At 52.8% G+C, this 14300-nt stretch overlaps 1 protein-coding gene and 1 long non-coding RNA gene across 7 annotated transcripts; one reads left to right on the top strand and one right to left on the bottom strand.

Moving 5' to 3' along the window:
* Nucleotides 1-2562: 2562 nt before the first annotated feature.
* Sh2b1 (SH2B adaptor protein 1) lies at nucleotides 2563-11658 on the bottom strand. 6 transcript variants are annotated; one of them, XM_052199413.1, is made up of 9 exons: nucleotides 11374-11658; nucleotides 8284-9308; nucleotides 7893-7994; nucleotides 7581-7672; nucleotides 7306-7481; nucleotides 4709-4912; nucleotides 4346-4557; nucleotides 4059-4227; nucleotides 2563-3365 (listed from the first exon to the last, which is right to left on the bottom strand). In XM_052199413.1, the coding sequence occupies exons 2-9, from the start codon at nucleotides 9223-9225 to the stop codon at nucleotides 2989-2991; spliced, it is 2274 nt and encodes a 757-aa protein (XP_052055373.1). In that variant the 5' UTR covers nucleotides 9226-9308; nucleotides 11374-11658; the 3' UTR covers nucleotides 2563-2988. The 6 variants fall into 6 exon arrangements, with proteins under 6 accessions (XP_052055373.1, XP_052055357.1, XP_052055367.1 ...); XM_052199397.1 differs by lacking the exon at nucleotides 11374-11658 and adding an exon at nucleotides 11182-11319; XM_052199407.1 differs by lacking the exon at nucleotides 11374-11658 and adding an exon at nucleotides 10816-11072.
* Nucleotides 5888-6150, top strand: LOC127696601 (uncharacterized). The gene is made up of 2 exons (XR_007980269.1): nucleotides 5888-5979; nucleotides 6012-6150. It is a non-coding gene; the product is annotated as an uncharacterized LOC127696601 (long non-coding RNA).
* Nucleotides 11659-14300: the final 2642 nt, after the last annotated feature.

The raw sequence follows: 14300 nt of genomic DNA, 5'->3' as shown, positions 1-14300 counted from the left end.
GCAGCCCTGGAACACAGTCCCACCTCTACCCAGGCCTCAGTTTCCCTGAAAAGAACCAAGGAGCAAGTCCCACACAAGAGCTCCAATGCACAGACAGAATGATAAAGCAGCAGAACCTACAGAACAGAAAGCCAGCCCCACTTGTTGGGGTGAAGGCTGGCCAACACCAATAGACAGAATGAAGGGCTGAGCCTCGGAGTCATCCTGCCTTCTACCCAGACTTGGGGGAGGGGTGAAGTGAGGACAAGGTGTTCCTTCCCACCCTCTTTTCACAGTTCCCACAAACCCCTCCCTTGAGGTAGAGTCCTGCTGTGACCCGAGGTGGTAGGGCTTAGACAATGAGTGAGAATCTCGGGGTCACATAAACAGGCATCTCTGCCTGGCCCAGGACCCTCTGTCTGGGGCCAGAGGCAGGCTCAGCAACCATGGTGGCTCGGGCCCTAGCTGGCTTCTCCCCAGCAGCACCTGGAGGAGTGACAGGGGCACAGTCTTCCAGCAGCAGGAATGCCCAAACATGGAGAGGGGGAACAGGGACACAGCTTCAAAGCAGTTGAGTGAGGAAAGAAGGCAGGCTTTACAGGACGCTCCTGCCAAAGAGGCTCTTTGAGGTTACTCGTTTCTACCTCTCCCAGCTTCCCAGCGAGATAAAGGAAGGCAGAGAGAGGGAGAGAGAGAGAGAGAGAGAGAGAGAGAGAGAGAGAGAGAGAGAGAGAGAGAGAGAGAGCTACCAGCCCATAGATGCAGGACACTTTTGACCTGGGGTGGGAAGGGGTAGATGAGGTGATTTTACAGACCACTTCCCCCTGCACGGAGGCTGAAGGTGTTCTTGCTCCTGAGTTCTGAGACTGAGGACAGGCTTGGCTGGGAGAGGCATGAGAGCAGAGTCTGGCCCACTCCCGGGGTCCACAACCATCTCCTAGAAGATCTACAGGACAGGGTAGTCTGGGGGTATCTTTCTGCCCACCTCAGGATGACAAGTCCCTGAAGGTGGCAAGGCATGGCAGGAGGGGAGCCTCTGAACACCAGTTGAGATTAGGAGAGGATCAGGCCTTCCCACTGAAGGACTACAGCCCTCGCTGACCATTGGCTATCTCTAACAATCTCACTTGGGGAACACAGCACCCAAGTCTCCAGCTGCCTTCCACCCAACCTCCACAACAGGGCCAATTCAATCCTTAGTCAAGGCCAAGATTTGGGGAGCCCCAGGGATAATGTAAAATAAGAGCCAGCAGGCTTCCCCAGTCAACCCCCATCCTAGGTAGCCTGAGAGCTCAGCTGTCTCCTGTCCATCTCCCCACAGAACTGACACAGGACCAGAATAGCAAGGTCATGAGCGTGGGTAGGGCCTCCTGGAGGTGGGGCAGAAGCTGAGGGACAGAAGATCGGCTGTCCCACTTTCCCAGGGGAGGAGGGTGACACTGGAAGGTGGAAGGGCGTAGCACAGTAGGTGGGAGTCTTCAGATCCCGCTGGCCTCCCACCCCTAAGCTGAGAAGCCAGGGCACCCCATTGGAGAACATAGATCCAGTGCAGAAGGGTGTGTTCAGGACAGGCTCTGTATTTAAAAATGGGAGTTTGATGGTAGTGATAGGTCACTCCATGCCAACCATGCTCAGACCTCAGAGAAGCCAGGTAGCAGGGATGGGAGTGTGGAAGCTGGACCCAGGTATCTGGAACTTGTGACTTTTTTTTTAAAGATTTATTTATTATACGTAAGTACACTGTAGCCATCTTCAGACACCCCAAAAGAGGGCATCAGATCTCGTTACAGATGGTTGTGAGCCACCATGTGGTTGCTGAGATTTGAACTCCAGACCTTCAGAAGAACAGTCAGTGCTCTTAACCACTGAGCCATCTCTCCAGTCCTAACTTGGGACTTTCACGGGAAGCCTTGAGACATGTATTTAAGTCAGACAGAAACATATAACCAAGCCATGTCAACAGCACCCACTGCGATGAAACGTCACATGGCACAGGATGTCAAGGTCCAGAGTCACTCGCCTTGTCCTTAGGTCCACACAGCAAATGAGAGGCAGCAGTGGGACTCAGCCAGGACTGCCATCCAGTCTCCAGCTTGTCTCTGACAAAGGAGTCAACTAGCCCAGTCTTGGACCCCTCTGTAGACTGGACTGCTACAGTAAATCTCCATCTCCATGACTTCAGCATCTCCTACCTGTTTATTCCTAGGGTACAAGTTTCACTCAAAACACTTCAGTGAAGCAAAGGCCTTTGATGACCATAAACCCCATCTTTCATTGTCTTGTCCCAATAAAAGAACAAACTGGCAGGGCATGGCAGTGTTATCCCTTCAGCACACAGGCAGCTGAAGCAGGAGGATCATAAGTTTAGGTTACGTAAGATAATCTGAAAACAGAACACACTGCAACCCACAAAAAGTTGAGCTCTGCATCGAAGACTCAGCAAACCAGGAGACTACAGAGGAGAGGTGGTTCTGACGGCCTTGGACTAGAGGATGAAAAGGACTGGACCCAGGCCAGCTCTTTGGCCTGAGCTCAGGAGACAGCTTTATCCGCCTGTCCTACTCCAAACATCAGCCACAGCCATTATGATGGAACTGAGATAAACCCTTTATTTATTTATTTATTTATTTATTTATTTATTTATGCTTTTCCATTTTGTTTAAAACAACAACAACAACCTTAATATAACTGACAGCCCTTCCCCCCTCACCCTTGCTTGGGTTGGGGGTTATTAGTGGGGAAACACCCCCCAGGGATGGGGCTGACCATAAGAGCCCCTCAGGGAGGTAACGGAGCCCAGGTCCTTGGCTGGAGCACGGGCACCTGTAGTGTAGTAACTGGGGACTTAACAGGGCTCTTGAACCTCTACTTGTACCAACATACACACCCTTGGCTGACAAGGGTCAGGAAGCATGGAGGGAGGGGACTCCCACTTTCCTCTGTGTTCCTACCCAGCCCAGTCTCACAACTTAAGGCTGGGAACAGGAAAATGGAGGGTGGGCAGGTATCTCACACAAATGAGTACTGGTTATTAATGGCTCGGGGGTGACCCCCTTCTTCTCCGTTGCCCCCTAGTGGTAGCTGCTGGAGCTGTACCATTAGGGACACCTCCAAGTCCCCACTAGAGCCAGCACCACCCTGAGCCTCAGTGCCTGGTGCTATGGCCTCTTCCAATTCAACCATGGGGACCAGCTCAGCCACGGGGACCAGCTCTTCCTGGACCCCTCCACCGCCCGCTTTCTCTTTCTCTTGCCTCTCTTTGGTTGCTGAGGCTGTGGCTGCCGCCACTTCTGGCGCCCCCGACGCCTCTTCTGCCCCAGAATGTGGGGGATCTGTCCATGGAGGGGGTTCAGAGGGCTGGGTTGGGTCACGGGAGGTGCTCCGTTCTAGACAGGAAGGGTGAGAGACATTGATTGTGGAAGGAAGTGAGTTCCTAGGGTGACCTCCCCTTTGCTCGGCCTCCCCAAGGAGCCATGTGCTATCTCCCCCACGCCCCATCGCCTGAGCACCCCCCTCCATGGAAGATGAATCATGGGCGGTGGTGAGAGGACCACACTTACACACAGTCACTCGCTCCGAAGGGCAGGAGGGTGGAGGAGGCATCGGGGTAGCATCGGTCGCCCTCGCACACCCCTGCATGGCTCCCAGCCTGCTCCCGGCCTGGGGGAGGGGGAGGGGCAACGTGGGGATAGATGGGATGGTGGGGTGGGGGAAAGTGAGAGATCAGACAGGGACATCAGACATCAGGGAGGAAGGAGGGGATCAGACCATGAATCCCCCAAAAGGCCAAAGACAAGGCCAAGGAGGATGGGTCCAGGAGACAGACAATGATGGAGAGGAGGGTCCGATGGAATGGGAATGCAGCACCCGCTCTCCACTGCCCCTGCCCCAAGAGGAGCCTCTGCCTGCATCCTGTCAGCCTCCCTGCTTCCCTTCTAGGTCCCTGCCCAGGTACCCTGACTGCCCTGCTCCCCACTAACAGGGTCTTTCCTCCAACCCCCCACCCCGCCTTCCTGGCACACACACCTCACTTCTTGGGTGCACGGGCACCTCCTCCCCTGGAGACCTGCTCTGCTCACCCTGCTGCCGCTGGGAGGGCACATAGCTGACAAGGACAACGTCACTGGAGCCTCCAGACTCCAGAGGGATGGGGTGCACCCGGAAGTGCTCAAGCATATCGAAAATGGACTGGAACCACAGATGTTGGACCCGGCACTGACCCTCCTCATTTAGTGACAAACGCAGGTGCTGAGGGTAGGATGACAGGTGAGGTGGGGGGTTAGGTCCTGTGAGTTATATATCCCTCCTCCCCACACATGACATCCCCAGATCCAAACAGAGCTCTCCCTGAGGACCACTTCCTCACCTTGGCCTTGCCCTGGAAGTTGAAAGTGAGGACATATTCGCCACGTCTGGTCTCACTCTGGCGTACCAAGAAGACACCATGGGAGCCAGTGCCTCCTTCTAACACTAACTGGGCAGCTTTGAGTCGAGAGAGCATGCCATGGAACCAAGGATAGCCTGAGAGGGGCTGGTCCCCCTCGCCCGCCTCTGGCTCCCCTTGGAACAGGAAGGACCCTTCAGGAAGGAGAGAGGGAAGCAGGTGTCAGAGCTTCTCCCTAGCCCAGTATCACCTTGAGACACCAGGTCACTGGCTCCTCCCCAGTCTGATCCCTCCAGATCCAACACAGGACCAAGAACCAAAGACAAATACACATGCACCCAATACCTGTGGCTGCTTCTGGAGTATCCAGGGGAGGGTAGGGGGTAGAGAGGGGATGAACTGTCCCTGCTGGAGGCCCCTCCTCAATGGGAATTCGAGGGGGCAATTCTGGAGGAAGCAGTTCCATTGAATCAAAGTGGGAGGCAGCAATGGAGGCAGAACTCGGGGAGAAGGACGCTGACGGCCGGTCTGAGAGGCCTCCGTAAGCTCCTTAAAGAAAACAGAGGGCCAAACTTGAGAATGACAAGTTTCGCTCCTGCAGGCCATTTCCCCATTGGCTGTCCACTTGCGTGCCCAGGCCCCGCGCCTCTGGAGGAGTGACCCTGATGGATTTTCACGATGGTTCTGACTTACACTGCTTGTACTGCTGAGGGACCATGGTTATTTCGAGGAAGTCCTAGAATCCAAATGTGCCTATGTCTTTTCTGAATCAACAGCTGAAAGATTACTGCAATGGTTGGTGGGGTGAGGGATAGAAGCCCTGAAAAATGTCCACATTAGAAAGGAGTCCTGTTTCATTTAGACTAGAACTACCAACTTGAAGCACATCAAAAATTCTTGTCAGGAGGTACATACATTCCTGTACCAAGGGCCTCGGAAGGCTGAGGCTGCAGGCCTGCAGGTCAGCCTACAGCAACCCAAGAGTTGGGAACATGCTCCAGTGAGCGTGCTCTTGTGCTTGCCTAGCTGAAGCAAGGCCCTGGGTCCAATCACCAGTGACAAAAGGAAAAACTGAGCCTTCCCCTTTAGGCCAGGTCCACATGACTTTGGTCCACCAGAGTCTTCCCTTTACTCACACTAGCTCACTTTCCAAGCATCCTGTTGCTCACCACTGTCAGCTCTCAGCAGGCCCTGTGCTCACTCCTATGTGAGCTCTCAGCAGGCCCTGTGCTCACCACTGTCAGCTCTCAGCAGGCCCTGTGCTCACTCCTGTCAGCTCTCAGCAGGCCCTGTGCTCACTCCTGTCAGCTCTCAGCAGGCCCTGTGCTCACTCCTGTGTGAGCTCTCAGCAGGCCCTGTGCTCACTCCTGTCAGCTCTCAGCAGGCCCTGTGCTCACTCCTGTGTGAGCTCTCAGCAGGCCCTGTGCTCACTCCTGTGTGAACTCTCAGCAGGCCCTGTGCTCACTCCTGTCAGCTCTCAGCAGGCCCTGTGCTCACTCCTGTGTGAACTCTCAGCAGGCCCTGTGCTCACTCCTGTCAGCTCTCAGTAGGCCCTGTGCTCACTCCTGTGTGAGCTCTCAGCAGGCCCTGTGCTCACTCCTGTCAGCTCTCAGCAGGTCCTGTGCTCACTCCTGTCAGCTCTCAGCAGGCCCTGTGCTCACTCCTGTCAGTTCTCAGTAGGCCCTGTGCTCACTCCTGTCAGCTCTCAGCAGGCCCTGTGCTCACTCCTGTCAGCTCTCAGCAGGCCCTGTGCTCACTCCTGTGTGAGCTCTCAGCAGGCCCTGTGCTCACTCCTGTCAGCTCTCAGCAGGCCCTGTGCTCACTCCTGTCAGCTCTCAGCAGGCCCTGTGCTCACTCCTGTGTGAGCTCTCAACAGGCCCTGTGCTCACTCCTGTCAGCTCTCAGCAGGCCCTGTGCTCACTCCTGTGTGAGCTCTCAGCAGGCCCTGTGCTCACTCCTATGTCAGCTTTCAACAAGATCCTTGGTCCTTGAAGCTACTCTCGTCTCTCCCCTAGGTATAGCATTCTGTTAGTTCCATCTCCCTTGGTCTCATCTTCCAGAGTTCCCAAGATGCTCCCTACTAGGACTGCTCAGAAAACACTAAATAGACCCCCCATTTTAGAGACCTGCTTTTTATTAGGAATAATGTCTTACCAATTCAGTTAGAATACACCCATAGAGCAGAAGGAGCCCACTTCAAATACCTGAGTTCCCCACCTACCCCAGAGTTTAGCTTGCAGACAGTGATATACTAGGGCCTGACTGAGCATCTGTCAAACCTCAGGCCTAGGCCAGCAGACACATCACCATACTGCTTAGAAAACAGCCATGTCAGAAGCTAGATTAGCACAGCACATCGGCAAACTCAGGAAATCCATTTCCTCCTGTGGTCTTGGTTACTTGTAATCTGATGTAAGGTCTATGCTAGCGCTAACAATCCCAGGTTGTAATAACTTTTTCGTTGACTGAATGCAGCCCTTGTGCCAGGCACTATGAAGCTGAAACTCAAGAGCCAAGGGTCAGGAGAAAAGGGTAGAGCAGAGGCAGTGTACAAGGTGAGCTGGTCCAGACAGGTTCTGCATGTGAGTGTTTGATCAGGATGAAAGAGGAGGTGGGAAGGCCATGACATATGCTGAGATGCACAAGACTGAAACAAAGATGTCCACAAAGTATTCTGGAAGCCTGCTCAAGAAAACCATTACTTCTAGACAGAGTGGTGGCCTACTGGAAGAAGGCTTATGAAAAAAGTAACAGAACTGAGTGTGAAAGGTTGGATAGTTTTATGGGGCCATTCAGGATGGTGAAAGTGATGATTTTAAATGGCAAACTGTGACTTAAGAGTACATGGTATGTTCAGAGACAAAGTACAAGCAATCAGCAGGTCCCAGGTAGAGCAGCGAGGGAGTGGGGCCAGCTCGGCAGCTTGCATGGCTCTACCTTACCCTGCGACAGGCGGTCGTTACTCTCGCTGGGTCCCAGAAGCAGATCCTGGCTAGGCAGACTCTCTGAATGATTCAAGCAGGGCAACTCCAGGCTGTCTGTGTTATCCTTTGTGAGGAAGGAGGTCCCAGGGGCCAGGGGAAGGGTCATGGGACGGGGGCTGATAGCAGGACAGGGTCTACAAAGACAGGGAAAATGGTGCTGGGGAAAGTCATCAGGAGAGACATAAGGCTGCCCCTACCCATGCCCAGATCCCTCATAGAGGCAGGCTTCTTACCCTGGGCTTAGGCACTCTTGGATGTCAGACACCCAGGCCTTCACATGAAGTGCATCAGTTGTCTCCAGGATGTACTCTGAAGGGCCTTCTACCTATAGGACCAAGAAGTGGAGCTTTAGCAAGTGCAGGGGGTAGATAGGAGGCCTACAGGCCACATCCAACCCTGAGGAAAACAAGAAACCACAGCCCCAGGAAGACTCAAAGCCTCTCCCAATATATATCCATCCTTCTGCTGAAGCTACTTGCCCAAGTCTATCAAGAGCATTTTCTCCAGCACAGGTGTGCTCTGGGGACAGAGTTTGGGGCTCCTACCTTCACCACAAACGTGTTCTCCCTGTCAGGCATCTCCAGGGCTGTGGCTGTGCGGACGTCAGTAATAGTAGAACAGGGAATGCTGAGACGGGGCCGGGATGCCTAGGAGCCGGGAAAGGGAAGAAGAATCAGTCTTTTGGTGTATCAGGGCTAACACTACCTCCATCCATTCACCTCCCTACCTTTCCTTCCTAGGTAAGGTGAAAAAGTAATAGTTCTTTGGTCTCAGATCCTACCCCCCCCCCCCCCCCGTGGCAACTGAGAGCCCACAGTTAACAGCACTGAACCCAGGACAGCAACACTCTGTGTGTGGTAACCCTATAGCCACTGAAGAGCCAAGCTACTCTCCAGCCACTGTCATTTTCAGCTACCACGCTTCCTGCGGGCTCACCTTGGGTGGTACAAAGAACTCCAAGCGACTTCCTCCTCCTCCTTCTCCTTCACTCCGGAGCAATAAGCGACACTTCTGCCACTGAGGCTGCCCTCCTCCTCCTGAGGTCAGCCCAGCTGCCCCTCCGCCACGACCCACTCCTGCCGGGTCAGGGGCAGCCTCTTCAGCCCCCATGAAACTCAGCAGCTCTTCTCTCTGTATCATTCCTGATCCGTCTTTCAAAGTCCCCCCTCCACGACTCAGCCTCAGCCTCTCAAAGCGATGAGTCCATCTCTCCCCAGGGGATGTGCCCTCACTAGCCAATGCCCTACCAACTGTCCCAGCACCACCAGAGGAGTTGGAGTTGCTGTTTCCACCTAGAACTGGAGGGCCTGATGTGGTGGTCTCCAGAGGCCCAGCTTGGGAGGGAGAGTCAACGGCCCCCCGCCACTGCAGGATGCCTCGAACAGAACCTCTGACTGAACGACCGACTGAACGGAGGGAGAAGCGTTTCTTGAGCTTCGGCTTTGAGGATGTTGTGGAGGAAGAGACTGAGGAAGGAAGGGGGCCAGCTAGGTCCTCAGAAGATCGAGAAGGGCCCAACACTGCCAGGGGCCCTCCCACCCTGCAGCTCTCAAGGGGCAGGTCGTGTGGTGGTGATATTTCTACACCAGGGCTCAATGGAGCCAAAACAGGTGGGGAGAGAGAGCCCGAGGCCCGAGCCACCTCAGCTTCAAAGTGCTGCAGGAAGAGCTCAGCAAAACGGCCCGAAAAGGCGGCCTCTGCTCCCGGCTCCGCATACTGGGGGTGGGAGGCCAGGTAGAGGCGAAAACGGCGGGCAAGGTCCAGGGCAGCAGCCCTCGCATGGGACTCACAGAACTCTTGCCAACTTGGGGGAGGGGGTGGTGGCAGCGCTGGCGGGGAAGGGAAGACCCCATCCTCCGGGGAAGGGGCACCATTCATGATGGGCCCCAGGAGGAGGACAGGGGGAGCCTTCGGGGAGCAAATAGGGAAGCAGCCAGAAGACTCGGGACGAGCAGCAACAGCTGTAGGAAGAAGAAGAATATACGTTGAGTTACTGCAGAGGTGAGATTGAGTTATGTCCCAGCCCACGCTAGGGACTCCCCTCCAGGCTCCTCCGAGGGCAGTGGGGGAAGAGAACTAAACTGTCCTGCTCTCTTCATGATCAATAGCCCTCATATACCCTAGCGACGAGGGATGCTAAACCCAATGTCCATCCTGCATCTTTCCTGCTGCCTTTGCCACCACTCTCCCTGTTGTGGGATCCAGGAAAGGTCCCTGAAGCATCTTACACCACAGAAGACTCTTAAGGTCGTTGACATCCCTTCCCTAACTATCACACACTTTAAATATGCCATTCTAGAAGGCTCCACAAGGTCATTTTACCTTTCCTTAGACAACTTAATAACCTCTTAGAGATGAGGAAACGGAGATTCAAACAAGTTCCAGAACTCAGAGCCTACTGCATTTCCCACTGCATAGTTCTAGTCTCCAGGGACACGCTGGAGCAGCCTCAACCACGGCTTCTACTGCTCTGTTCTCAGGGCGCCAAAGGGTGCAGGGATTACAAAGTTTAGAGACCTTGCATCATAGGTCCAATAAATGGAAGATGGATTGAAGGATCAGCTGTCTTCGAGGCTGATCCTACAACCCAGCACTTAGGCCCTGTGTGGAAACTTGGATTGGCAAAAGGCCAATCTCTTGGTTGCCCCTTGTAGTCTAGGACTGACTGACAGCAGCGCTACAGAAAAAGAGCCGGTGTGTTGGGCCAGGACAAGTCTTCACTAGTCACAGAAGTAAGACATCACAAGGAGCTGGGGCTCAAGATTTTTCTCTCCCTGGGGAGTGTACCTGTGAGACTTGCACTAAAGCCCCAGCTCAGCCCACCTGTTAGCTGTGTGAAGCCAGCTTCTGTATCTGTGAAACACAGTTAATAACCTCTACCTGCTACAGTTTTCAGAAGAAATGAAATGACAAGGAACACATCTGTGCTTGACACAGTAAGCACACAAGACATCACTGCCACCCTCACTATTTTTATGGGGGAGGACAGTACAATGGGTCCCATTTGCTCTCCAGAAAGGAAGAGCTTCTGAGGGTTCCCCAACTCTTAAATCACAATCAGAAAGTGACAGAGCTCGGTATATAATTTACAACCAGTGGCTCTTTTGTGAGTGGTCCTGCCCTCCAATATACTGATTGAATGGAGACACCTCTGGACGGTTCCGGAAAGTCTACCCAAACTATCCGTAATGTCAGCCTCTTCACCAAACCTACAAGGCTGCAAGTCAGAGACCCCTCCCCTTCCTCCTTGGCCTAAGCCCTACATACTCCGATGACTACAACCACAGGGACAGCTCCAAAGCATGGAGAAGCAGCCAGGAGATGCGGGAGTCACAGAGCACAGGGGAACCGGGCCAAGAGGTGCAGGCATAGCAGAGACAGTTCCCAGCCAGAGGCTACCTCGGCTCACACAGGCCCACCCAGCCCTCAGCACTACTGGCCGACCCAGCCCCCTTCAGGCCCGCTGACCCTGCGGTTCCTGGACTGGTGACTCAGTTTCTCTTCTGCCAAGAAGGCTCAGTCACAATTTTCCGGCGCACCTGCCTCTTGGCTTAGTTGTGACATTCCAGAAGGGTGGAGGGTGCAGGCTGCGCTCCAGGTTCGGACCCTCCGGGCCCCGTGATCAATCACTCGGACCCGATCCTAATCGTTGGACACCCTCCACATGCCTCTGGGCCGGAGCCACCGAGGGACTATCTGCTGCCCTCTCGGAAGCCAAGCACCCCTCGAGCCCCGAAACCCCACGCCCACCCCCGCCCAAGCTTCTCAGACGACAGGGTCGAGTCCGAAGAGGAAAGAGGCACTTGAAGAGGGGGGTTCCGGTTCCGGTCCCACCTGCATCTCGGTCCCCGCGCTTAGCTCTGGCGGCGGCAGCGGCGGCAGCGGCGGCGACGGCCGCAGCTCCCGCTCCGTGTGCCCCCCGCCTCCGCGACGAGCTCCCAACACGCGCTTCTGCGCAGGCGCTGGGACGGGTTCCCCGACGCGGAAGGAAGCGACCATAGAGAAGAGCAGTAAGAAGGACGGCACCTTCGTACTCATTTCCGCCATCGTTCTCGTCGCCGAGCTTTCCGGAGCTAAGCCAACACAGGTCTCACCGAGCTCCTGTGGCTTCTGAGTTGTACCTAAAAGGAACCTCTGAGGCAGCTGTGGGAAGGCGTTGGGTCCCAGCCGAGTGTCATCCGAAGCAAATTCGAAACAAAGGCGAGAAGTTAACCATAGAGAAGCCACTTGAGCGGAGAGAGTAGCCGCTCTCTAAGAGAAATCAGCGAGATGATAAAAGCTCTTTGAAGAGCTGGCTGCAGCCTAGAGCGCCTGGCCTTGCATAGAGGGGTACACGGACACCGCCCCCAGGGAGCTGGCGAGCGAAGTAGCGGTGACCTTGGGAGGCCGAGTGAGCGGGAGGAGCCTGAACTTACGACCTTGGTTTTTCAGAGGAAAGGGACATTGTGGTCCCGGAGGGCTCCACCTTAGACGGGAACTGAAGTTGGGGCAGCAATAGTGAGGTCAGTTTTGGACATGCTTGGGGGGACATCAGGAGGTACGTGGAGATAGAGCTTGGAGTTCACGAGAGGCTTCAGGGCAAGTTAGAGGGATGAAGAATATAAAGTACAAAGTGCTGTGGAAACCTTGCACACAAATATCCACTAGCAGCCCAGAATCGCGTTGACCAGCTTCACTACGGCTTAAGGAATCGAAAAGGCCAGAGTAGATTGGAATCGTTGACAGGGACCAAAAGATACCGCCTGTCTGTAGCTTGTCATCTGTGATTGTACTCTCCTCAAGTGGTTGGTTGCCTTCATCCACAGAGGGACTCTCATTTCGTGGTGTGGCAAGATGGTTTTTCATAGATTCAAATTTAAGTCCTAATAGTTTAGCAACACAGTGTAAGTATCCCTCTTTCTGAGATCTTCAATAAAATTTCCAGAACTAGGCTGGTGAGATGACTCTTCAGTAAAAGTGCTTGTGCTTGCTATGCAAACCTGATGACCAGAATTCCCTCCCCAGAAGACACCGTGGAACGAGAAAGGATGTTGGAAAGTTGTCTTCTGACTTTGAGCATGGCACACACACTTGTGACCCACCCCACCAATCACATGCACATATACAAAATGGTAACAAGGTTTAAATAAGTTACATGGCTGGGAAGAGAGGTAAGTGATTAAGAGCACTGGCAGATCTTGCAGAGGACCAGGGTCAGTTCCCAGCACCCACATGGTAACTCCAGTTCCGGGGGATCTTCTTCTTCTGGCCTCAAGAAGGACACATACATACCAGTGCTCTTAACCACTAAACCAGTCTCTCTCTCTCTCTCTCTCTCTCTCTCTCTCTCTCTTTCTCTCTCTCTCTCTCTTAAAGGTTTATTTTATATTATATATAAGTACACTGTAGCTGACTTCAGACACCCCAGAAGAGGGCATCAGATCTCATTCAGATGGCTGTGAGCCACCATGTGGTTACCTTTGTTTAGGTCTTCATTGCCAGCATTATCCACCTCTTTTACCATTTTAAAAGGAAGAGGCAAATGTAGGGGCACCCCTTTCCTCCCACACCAGCCCTCTAGCTTACCTAGTCTTCAACTAGGATAGACAGTTCAAGAAGACAGAAGGGCAAAAGGCTGTTTGTTGGTAAGTTTTGGGTATGTGCTCTAAACTGTCCAACCTTTTTTTTTGGAAGTTGAGCAGGGTGGGTGTGTTGAGGATCAAACCCAGGACCTGGAACTTACTAGATATTTTGCCACTGAGCTACTTCCCAGCACTCAATCAAGTTTTTTGAAGTGATTGAAATAGTCTGGTATTGTAGTCACTTGGTCACACACAGGCTTGGTTGATGTGTTCAGTGAACTGACATTTTTAATTAAAATACCTGTCTAAACTTGCTGTAGTGACCCAAGCCTTTAATCCAAGCAGGCAGTCTGAGCTCTATGGGTTCAAGGTCAGCTTGGTCTACATAGTGAGTTTGAGGACAGCCAGAGCTATATGGTGAGACCTTGATTCAGAAAACAAAACAAAGTTACCTGTAATATTAGTAGCTACTATATATGCACAGGAAGTATTCTTGTGTAAGTAAGTAGAGTTGTCTATTAGAGATGGAGTCATAGGTTGAATTGCACAAAGCAGCTTGGTAATCAGACATTGGACATGTAAGAGACTGGCCCTCGGGCTATAGAGATGGCTCAGCAGTTAAGAGCACTGCTCTTCTGAAGGTACTGAGTTCAAATCCCAGCAACCACATGGTGGCTCACAGCCATATGAATGAGATCTGATGCCCTCTTCTGGGGTGTCTGAAGTCAGCTACAATGTACTTACATATAATATAAAATAAACCTTTAAGAGAGAGAGAGGCTGGTTTAGTGGTTAAGAGCACTGACTGCTCTTCTGAAGGTCCTGAGTTCAAATCCCAGCAACCACATGGTAGCTCACAACCATCCATGACAAGATCTGATGCCCTCTTCTGGTGTGTCTGAAGACAGCTACAATGTACTTACATATAACAATAAATAAAAGAGAGAGAGAGAGAGACACGGCCTGTGGCTTCAGCAGAACAGTAAACATTTAACAGGCAAACAATGAAGGATTAGAAGGAACAGGGTTGTATTTCCCAGGAGCATTAGAAATGAGATTTGTGTTCTAGCAAATTTGTTGGAAGAGAGGAAGAGGGGCAAAGAAGATTCCGCCCCCCAAAGAAAAGTGCTACTAAAAGAAACCAGGAAGAGAGCCAGATAAGCATGTGGTACCAGTGAGTGAGTAGTTGATTTGCATCTACGATATAAATTATTCATCAGATTTGCCCCAGCCATAGGAGAGGTAGGTCTTTGACAAACCAACCTTCCTGAGCCACTAACCTAAGTCTACCCTGGAAGGTGTCAGTTCCTGGGCACTTGTGGGTTTTTTTTGTTTGTTTGTTTGTTTGTTTGTTTTTATGGTTTTTTTTTCTTAAAGATTTATTCATTACAT

Source organism: Apodemus sylvaticus, chromosome 1 (assembly GCF_947179515.1).
Source record: "Apodemus sylvaticus chromosome 1, mApoSyl1.1, whole genome shotgun sequence".
Classification (NCBI taxonomy): Eukaryota; Metazoa; Chordata; class Mammalia; order Rodentia; family Muridae; genus Apodemus; species Apodemus sylvaticus.
Note: the sequence above shows the minus strand (reverse complement) of the source record. Positions and strands in the feature narration are given on the sequence as shown.